The sequence below is a fragment of the Belonocnema kinseyi genome, chromosome 3 (assembly GCF_010883055.1).
Source record: "Belonocnema kinseyi isolate 2016_QV_RU_SX_M_011 chromosome 3, B_treatae_v1, whole genome shotgun sequence".
NCBI lineage: Eukaryota > Metazoa > Arthropoda > Insecta > Hymenoptera > Cynipidae > Belonocnema > Belonocnema kinseyi.
In genome coordinates this window covers 29,943,507-29,953,778 of record NC_046659.1, presented here as the reverse complement: position 1 = coordinate 29,953,778, position 10,272 = coordinate 29,943,507, and the positions used below count along the sequence as shown (strand labels likewise).

Below are 10,272 nucleotides of genomic sequence, written 5' to 3'. Positions count from 1 at the left end.
ACACAATTATGTAGTCGATGTCCAGGCGTGAGACAATTATAACAGCAATGATTATTTGTAGCAATTTCCCTACGCCTGTCCACAGACAGAGCTTTGAGTTGGTTGCATTTAAATAAAGGGTGATTATCGACTTTGAGCTAGAAGTTGCATTGTGGCTCCTAACTTCCGATTGTTTTGAAGTCCTACTCTTTTCTTGAGAACTCGCAACAGGTTTTGAAGCTTTAATAGCCTGCAAAATACGTATGCGAGTCTACAAAAATAAGTCAAGTTGCTGATAAGTGGGATAATCAGTGCTAGAACAAATATGCATCTCCCATTCCTTGAGAGTACCAGTATCAAACTTTTGAACCATTATAAAAACAAGTACATCACTCCAGTGTTCCGTTAAGCGTTTAAGATTTTTGAGAGCCGCCAATGACTCATTTGTTTTATTGCGTTAGTTTTTTAAGTCTTCCAGAATATTATTCGACACATTAGGAAGATTGATAGAGGCTTGTAAATGAGTTAAGATTAAAGCTCTCTTGCTATCAAATCTGGTCTTTAGCGACTCCCAAGTGGAGATAAAGTTAGCATCAGTTATCGAAACATGTCTTTAAATACCTTCAGCTTCGCGCTTTAAGGACAATTTCAAATAGTGTCATCTTCTCACATTTGACAAGGAATCGTTTTGAGTTATCAAAGCATTAAATAAATCGCAGAAATTCTCCCAATCCTTGTATTCTCCTGAAAACTCCGGTACAGTGATTTGAGGAAGTTTAACAGGCGAGGAGTCATGACGAATAATTTGAGACTGATTTAAACTTTCATTAGACTTAGTCTTAGGAGTAAGCAAGACCAATTGATTATATAAAAAATCTCGCGCATTGAGATAAGTATCTATAATAGCGAGATAATTAGACTTTGTGAAATATTCCAATTTCTCACTCTCAGCCGACGTAGTTGCAGCTTTAATCTCCAGATTTAGGGTTTCACAACTCTTCCAGTGTTGGTCAAGAGAAGAATGGATCCATTTTAGCAAAAGGAGCAAGAACACAGAACGAGCCTCTCTCATTATAGGTAAATTAAAGTTGTCATCTTACCACTGGAGAAGGTTAGTAATCGATGAAGTCTAAAATTAAATGTGTTGTCAATCATTCAAATATCAGCTGGCAAACCTGTTATTTCTTCCTTCAGGTGAAGAATAATGAAAGACCGATCCAGTGAAGAATGAGAGCATGAAAGAGTAAAGGTACAGACTGTTTGGAGAAGGACGGCTGCCTTGCAGTACGTGCAAGAATGTTGTCACCAGCTTATATCCTTGCTATATGACATCAAGCCGTCATCTTTTCCACCTAGTTTCTGTGCTTTCACTTAATAAAATTTCTCACTTTGGTCTTTTCTGTATTAATTTTACACTTTTGAATGTTTTTTCACGATCTTCTATCCGGCTCGAAAGACCGTTTGGTTTAATGTTTATGTTTATAAATATTAATTTTGTCGGATCAGGAATAGTCAGAGAAGAATCGTTCGAAATAATAATAAGTTCAGGTTTTGTTTTAAGTATAGAATACTTGGCAGACTACGACCATTTTTTAGAACCACACAGATCACTCACTCGTTTATATAGACATTTTTGTGAGATGCAATAATTAATGTCTTTATTCAGTTAATCACTTTACTGATCCAAAAAGATCGGCCTACAATCTGTCGCGATTTACTGCTGTTCGTACACTGTTTTTATCAAGCGACAAGGCTATCATCACACCCTCAAACTGAGAGATCACGTGACTTCGAACATTTACTTAAATAATAAGAAAAATAAAAATAGCTTTGAAATAGACGATGTCGATAAATTGAATAATTTTCAATAGTAGAAAATCTCATAAAGACGAAACATCACAACTTTAAACAGCCCCCAAGAACGCTAGGGTCTATATGGAACTATATGCAATTTTCTATTTGAGAATGCCATATTGAACCCAAAAAACACTCGATCCTTAAAATAGGATTTCTACAGACTATCCTAGGGACACATTTCATGAATAAAAATTTGACATCTCCTAGGAATATAAATTGGATATCTTAATTTCCATGAAACAAGAGGTCCCATTTGTATGAAATGGATATGCTGCAGATATACAAAACTTATAATGTTTGCGATATCCTTAGAATGACCAAGAATTATTATATAGGTGATATATTACTTTTATAAACGGAAAATATTTATTTAAATTATGTTTACTAGCTTATTGGCGTGTTGAAGCAGTGAAAAAGAGTTTCGTAAACGTTCAGCTACTGTGTATTGAAATCCTTATTTGAATTTAAAAACATTAGAAAACAAAGAAACCATAAAACGAATAGAATATCGTATGTACTAACTCTTAAACCATTAAACAACTTTTAGCCTAGAAATAATCTTTAAATAATTTGAATTAGAGTAAGTCTTTTCTTTCTCTTTGATCTCGAAATTCTTTGATTCATCGAGGTAAATTACTTTCTTTGGCACCTTTATAAAGCTATTATAATGTTTATAAGTGGCTTATTTTAAATTAAAAGTATTAAAATATGGAATTTAATAACGTTACCAAGAACAGATGTCTTCAAATTTTTAGAAATAACATATGTATAATGAACAATACTTCAAAACTGAGTGCCATTATAAAGGACTTATTAAAATACTTATTCCGGTTATTAAACTTCAGTTCTCTCGTTCCACAACATCTTGCGTTTCTGAATCGTTTCGAACTTTCGCCTAGGCACCATCTAACCCTCCTTCATCAGTTTCCAACTCTGACTCAAAATCAACATCGTTTGCAGACGAATTACTTTCAGCTGCACAGGCCTCTTTCACTTCTATTTTGCTATCATTATTTCTATTATCTTCATATGATAATCTAGAAAAAAATTGGTCCCAAGGTGTTACTTCTAAGAAATATTTAGTACAAATATTCTTATAAAACTTAAATAATTCTTTAGACGCTTATCCTGCAATATTACGTCTTCAAATTGTTTAGGCTTCTCTATGAAGTAATTTTCATTTTCTTTTTCATCATATGGAATAGTCGAATTACCTAAAAAAGAACGATCGCAATATTTTATTAACATGTTCAAAAATACGTAATGTATGAACATACTTTCGAAACGTAAGTTATATAAACTTACTTTTTAAATTTTTTGGCCGTTTTTTTGGTCGCGTGGGATGCTTCAAATCTTGAATTTTCTGGCCAATAATTTTACCAACTTTTGCAATTCGATTCCTATTTCGACCTCATTCAATCCAACTGTTGCATGTAATACCGAGTAATATCTGAAAATTAACACAACAAATTTTGCTCAACTTTTACTACAACAACAATATTTAAAATCAAATGAGTTCCCTCATTCACCAAGAAACAAATAATTGTATAATTTTGTTTGCCACCAACCGCTGCCAATTTCGTGTCATCCAGAGGTTTACTTTTAGTTTTGCTCGTGTTGCAAACGCTCCCTCCTACACTACTAATCACCAACACTTCAATCGTGAAAATCGCTACCCTTATATTTCTTAGAAACAGAGAAACCGACTCTTTGGCGTTAAAGCGGGATAGATTTAAAAGATTTCACAAGGATTTCAATCTTTTCTACAAATATTACAAAATATTTCAAAAATTTCACAAATATTACCGAATATTTGAAAAATAATTTAAACACTTCGCAAAGATTTCTTAAATATTTCGGATAGATTGAAAAGCTTTCACAAACGAATAAACGGGTTTTCAATCATTTCAAAAAGATTTCAAATATTTTGCAAAAATTTCAACGATTTCACAAATATTACCAAATATTTCGAAAATATTTCAAATTTGTTCACAAAGATTTCAATGATTTCCCAAGGATTTGACTAAGATTTCATCAATTTCACAAATATTATCAAATATTTCAAATATTAAACAAAGATTTCAATCATTTCCCAAGGATTTCACAAAGACTTCAAATATTTCGGATATTTCTTCTTTATTTATAATGTGTCCCATAAGGGTTTACATGACTTCCATTCCTTACAATCTTTCCGCTTATATCTATATTTTTTTTCAATCTTATCCTTTCTATATATACAATTATTTACAACTATTTACATAAGTCTTATATTTAGTGCCTTATCTCTATTTCATGCGATAGCGCAATTTAGGACTTATTAGCCAACGGGTGAGCGAGCGAAAGAAAGCGAGAGTGCAAGCGAGAGAGAGAGAGAGCATGAGAACGCAAATGCATCTTCGTCTACTTAACTTTTACCTTACCATTACTTACAAGCTTTCCGCTTCTAATCTAAGCGACTTCCGTTTCCTTTTTCTTTCACTTTTTATACCTCCATTTGCCTTTTTTTCACATGCACTCTTTTATTCTCTTTCATTCGCTCCTCTAGCAACCTCCAACTCCTTCATCCAGTCGTCTTCTAATCCATCCTCCCCTAGAATCTTAACCACATTCTTTTGCCAGCTTCCTTTATCTTCCATCCCTCTCTTACATCCTTCCCATACATTCTCCCATGTTTCCTACTCCCATTCACATATTCTACACTTTATGTTCTATTCTTCTTCCCAGTACATTCCCTCCCTTACCTCGTTTCCCAATCTGAATCTTGCTATTCTGGTCCACCTTCTCTCTCCTTATCCCTTTTCTCAATACTTTGTTACTTCTTTCTTTTTTATCATCTTATACCATTTTTTGTATTTTGATTCCTCAATCATCCCCCATCTTTCTATTAATTGTCTTTCCCTCTCCCTTTTTTCCAGTTCTTCATAGTTTACTCCAGTCCCGTCTTCTATTTCTCTATCATTAAAGAACTCTCTCCTTTCTTCTTCCCATCTCGTTAATTCGTTCGCTCTCCCTCCTCGCTTCTACCTCCATCAAACACTTTCTCGCCAACTCCCCTCCCTTTCTCTCCCACAGCTTCGTCTCAAATTTCCATGCCCTATTTCCCTCTCTAAAACTTCACTTATCCCTTTGCGCTTCTTCTCTCACCATGTATCCTGGCGTCCTCCAGTCTGCCTCTAGTGTCCACCTTATATACCTTTCTTGTAAACTCTCAATATCTTTCCTTTCTTTCCATCCCCATATCTCTGCTCCATAACCTAACACTGGCCATACCAGCGTATCAAATAACCACATTCTCCTTGTCCAATTTTTTAAACCTTCTTTTTCCTATTACCCATATCTGTTTCATTACCCCTTCTGCTTTTTCTATCCTTTCTCTTATATGAGCTGTATGACCTCCATTCATTCGCAAAATACATCCCAACTATTTATACTCTTTTACTTCTTTTAACCTAATTTCTCTAATCCTGTAATTTATCTTTTCCTTCCCTATCCTAACTCCGCCCCAAACTTTTCTCCTCATTTCTTCTTCCAAGTGTGATATTAATAAATTAAATAAAAGTGGGCTCAAAGGACATCCTTGTCTCACACCTCTCACTAACCAGGAACTATCTCCTACTTGCTCTTCTACCTTTACCCTGCTTTTTGTCTGTCTAAAAATTTCTGATACTCTCTTTATTAATCCCTCTCTTATCCCCTTTTTTACCATAACTTTTGGTATTTCGTCTCGGTCTAATGAGTCAAACGCCGCTTTTAAGTCCACGAACATGGCTATCATTGCCCCTTTTTCCCTTTTAATTCTCTTATTTACTAGATAGTTTAGAACATAAATGTTGCCCATTACCCCCATTCCTTTTCTAAACTCTGCCTGATCCGGTAACACGATCTTTTTTTCTTCAACTTCTATGGTATCTTCAATTTCTCCGCCAAAATAGTCGCATATACTTTATACAGCGTTGACGTCAACGTCACACCCCTATAATCTTTAACCTCCTCTCCTTTTCCTTTCTTTACTATTGGTATACTACTCCTTCTTTCCATAACTCTGGCCACCCCTCTTCTCTCCATACTCTATTACACATTATCCATGCCCCTTCCTTTAGTTCCTCCCCTCCATATTTCCATACTTAATTTGGAATCTCATCTATACCAGTTGCCTTTTCATCCTTCATTATTCCTAAAACTTCAACTTGGTTTACTCTTTCTCTTCTTTTTCTTTCTCTGTTTACTACCTTCCATATCACTTCTTCCGTCTTAGCCATCTCCGCCTCTTCCTCAAACCTTTTATTCTCTTCCTCTTTCTTTTGATAACACAACACAGTATATTCTTACTTTTTTTCCTGTATTCTCTCCCATTACTTTTTTCTTTTCTCCACTTTCATAATTCCTTTCTGACCTCCGTTCTTTCCCTTCATAGTCCTCATCCCACCCACTGCTACTTCCCCCTTTACTGACTTCATTTTTGTTTGTGCACTCTAATCCTATTTTTATTTCTTCTATCATTTTTTCCATCTACTCGTTCACATTTCCCTCTCCCATTTTGATATTTCTAACCTTTTCTCTAAACTGTTCTTTTCCTTCCCTTGACCAATCCCCCTTTTCTACACTTTTTTACATTTGCTCCTCTTTTATTTATATTGCTCTTGCCTATTTGTCCCTCTAATGTCACTATTAAGGGAAAGTGATCCGAATCAATATAATCACCTACCTCTAGAATCTTAACCTTCTCTCTTACCTCATCATCCACTAGCACATAATCAATTACCGTTTCCCTTTCACCTCCTGAGCGTGTATATTCTGCTTCTATATTTTCGTTTATGATATACCATCCTAATTCCTCCAAGCTCTTCAACAACTTTTTTCCCTCCCCATTTAGTACCTTATCTTTGGATTTTCTTCCTCTCTCTTCTCTCCATTCCCTTCCTGCTCTGTCACCTGTTCGCGCATAGAAATCCCCACCTATTATCAGCCTACTCTCTTCTTTATTTTCTTCAAACATTTATTTCATCTCCTCTGCTTTCTCCAGCATATCACCGCTCACATAAACCCCCACTACCTTCCACATCTCTCCTCCCATCATTACCTCTTCTACTATTAATCCTTTTTTTTGTTCTTTCCTGTCTTTCTTATCCTTACCTGTTATACATTTATTCCTTACTCTTATCACCGTTCCTCCTATTGCTCTGCCCTTTTTATTTTTCCTCTTTGCATTTTGCACTTGCCATTTGTAACCTCTTGAAAACCTTCTCCTTACTCTTTCCCATTTCTTTTCACCTAGCCCTGTATCCATCATTATAACTACATCCCATTTTGTCAAATGTCTCATAAATTGCCTATCCTTTCTCTCCAATCCTGCTATATTCCAGTAAAAAATCTTCCATTCTTCCGTACTTTCGTTTCGCATCTTTTTTTCCTTCCTACCATTTCTTATTTTCCTATCTCCTTTTCCTTCCTCTCCTAGTTTCCCTGCACTTAATTTCTTACTATCTGTTTCCTTTCTTTATCCCAATTTTACCACACTGCGTCTATCTGTATACTCCCATACTTAACACACGTTCTCTTTTCCTTTTTTCTTTCTTCTTCCGCTATTTTCCTCAATTTATATTGCATGTTCCTTTCTACCCATGTCAAATCATCCTCTATTCCCTCTGAACGTCCATATAATAACCTCTTCTTCGTCGTCACCTCCCTCTTATGTTCCCATTTCTTTAATTTCACCAGTACCATTCTCTTCCCTCTTTGAACTTCACTTCCTAAATTTCGCGTTTCCTCTATCTCCACCTTAGTACCAATCCTTTTTATTACTTCGTGCACCCCTTCCTTCAGCTCTTTCCCCTCTAATCTTATACCCTTGATTACTATGTTTAATTTTCTTTCTTCCCTATCTTTCCTTTCTATTCTTTGTTCTATTTTCTCAGCCTTTCCATCTCCTTATTCCCATTCTCTCCTTTTTTCTAACCTTTCCCTGATTTTTTCTCAGTTTTTTATTTCCTTCTTAATTTCAGCCATTTCCTGTCTAATTTTCTTCTTTAATTCCTCTCCTCTTTTCTCCTGCTTTTCTTCATAAATCTCCATTACCTCTATCATCACTTCGCGAATTTCCTTTAGTCTTTCCTCTTTCATCGTAACTTCACTTTCATCCCCGCTTCCGTTAGCCCCCTTACTATTATCACTCTTCCCTACCAAACTCTGCTTTTCCGGCGGCGATCTAAACATCTTTTGATATTTCACGCTCGCCCCAATATCTTCCTTCTCCTCACTGCTTTCTTTCTCCCTTCTCTCTTCCTTTTGATAAAAGCCTCGAATAAACCTACGCTTTTTGCCCTTAATCTTTCCTTTTCTATAGTTTTTTTATACTTCCCCCTTGCCTTCCTTTCCTTTATCTCTTCTTGCGGCATACTAAACACTTCCTGCTCCATATCTGTTTCTTCCGCGGAGATACTCCTCTGACCATGTCACAAATCTCCAAACAATCTCCCACACAAATCTGTCTCAATCCTCCAAAATATCTACCTCCCCTTTCCAATCTCACAATCCCTCAATTAATCTCTCACATCCACACCCTTCTACACACTTCCACAATCCACTCACCTCAAATTTCAGCACAATATCAGAAAAACTCAGCATCAACAATTCCCACTTCTTTACACTTTCATGCCGGAAACGGAAGTCCATTTCGGATATTTTCAAAAGATTTCACAAAGACTTTAATGATTTTACAAAGATTTCCAAAATTCCAAAAATATACTAAATATTTAGAGAATATTTTATAAAGATTTCAATGATTTTCCAAAGATTTCAAATATTTCACCAATATTTCGGATAGATTTATAAGATTTCACAAAGATTCCAATGATTTTTTTAATATATCACCAATATTTCGGATACATTTATAAGATTTCACAAAGATTCCAATGATTTTTTTAATATTTCAATTATTTCAAAAATATTATCGAATATTTCTAAAACATTTGAAATATTTTTCAAAGATTTCTAAAGATTTCAAAAAGATTTCAATGACTTTCCAAAGATATCACAAATATTTCAAAAGTTTCGCGAAAATTAATAATTTATGAATGATTTCCAAAATATTCCTAAGCGATTTCAGGGGTGGGAGCATTCCCCTCTATGCCCCCTAAGGTTCCGCCGAATCTTATTTGAAAACAATAAAAACAAGCTTTTTGGAGATTTCCGAAAATTCATGGTAAAATTACTGTGATCTTTGTTAAATGTATACATACAAATTTTTCGGAAATTTAAGGTGAAGGTTTTACTTTAAATAAAATTGAGTAAAAGTAGTAGAATCGACATTTGAGACAATTTTCTGTTGAAAATTACCTTGGGTGCAAATTAAATATGCATGTATGTAATATATAAGCAAAACTTTTACGCACACTTGCTTTTGTATGTGCATTTTCGTCATATGTATTCAATTCTGAGGCTGAGTCCAGATTGCGTGGAGAGGGTGCGACCAACCTTCTACTATTTGTTTCAGCAATTTCACACAATGACAAGCACTTAATAAGTCATTTTTTTGTAATAATGAAAAACATTTTGAAATTTTCCTCCTTCTGTTATGCACAGAATGATTTATTTTGTCTTTTACACTAGATAGAAAATAAAAATAATAAAATAATACAAAATTATTGTACATATTTTTCCTGCTGTGTCGTATATATAATTTCAAACTGTAAGTATTATGAAGAATTGAAATATTTAATTGCTAAAACCGAATTACTTCTAAAGCAATACTCTAATAAGGTTTAGTTGAAATTAAAAAATTTGTATTTAAGCCAAATAGCGAATTTGAATATTTTTTTATGAATTTTTTATTAACAATTGCAATAATTCTTTATAAGAATTTTATGATCACTATCATTATTTTGAACAAATATAAGAAGTTCAGGGTTTTGAATTTCATGTTTAATGATTTAAGCTTAATGGTCTACAATCTGAAAAAAAGGAATAAGTAAAACGGATTAAATAAACTATAAGCTGTAATTTTTTAGATTTTTTAAAATTTTTTAATCTCCCAAAATTGTAACTAGATATCTTATTACATGCGGACATGATAATGGCGAAAAAAAGTAGACACACCAATTTTAACGATAGTAGAGCATGTCTTAAATAAGAACTTCAAAATTCCCGAGTAAAATAATACGATATATAATCAAGTTCCTTAAATTCCTGGACAATTAAAACAAAAGGAAAGGATTATCAAGGAAACGACCAAACAATTACTTACCGTTTACACAAAAAAACGCTTCCACCCAAGGGCTGTCTTTGTCTTCCTGAACGTTGTAAGATTTATTGTTTGCAGGATTTTTAGCGTCGAAATAACGTTTTCGAATAATACGTTTTCTTTTGACCCGCCGCGAATTTTACCGTAGCCATATACTATTTTACTTTACAAATGCTGTATTCACAAGTATTCACAAA

At 34.2% G+C, this 10,272-nt stretch overlaps 1 protein-coding gene across 1 annotated transcript in view; it reads right to left on the bottom strand.

Annotated features, from left to right (window-relative positions):
• Window positions 1–2,558: 2,558 nt before the first annotated feature.
• LOC117168706 overlaps window positions 2,559–10,272 on the bottom strand; it is a 172,461-nt gene continuing 164,747 nt past the window's right edge. The window contains exons 6-7 of the mRNA XM_033354406.1: window positions 3,142–3,286; window positions 2,559–3,050 (exon numbers count right to left, since the gene is read on the bottom strand). Coding sequence (XP_033210297.1) covers window positions 3,184–3,286 — 103 coding nt within the window. The 3' untranslated portion in view covers window positions 2,559–3,050; window positions 3,142–3,183. The remainder of the gene's footprint in view (window positions 3,051–3,141; window positions 3,287–10,272) is intronic.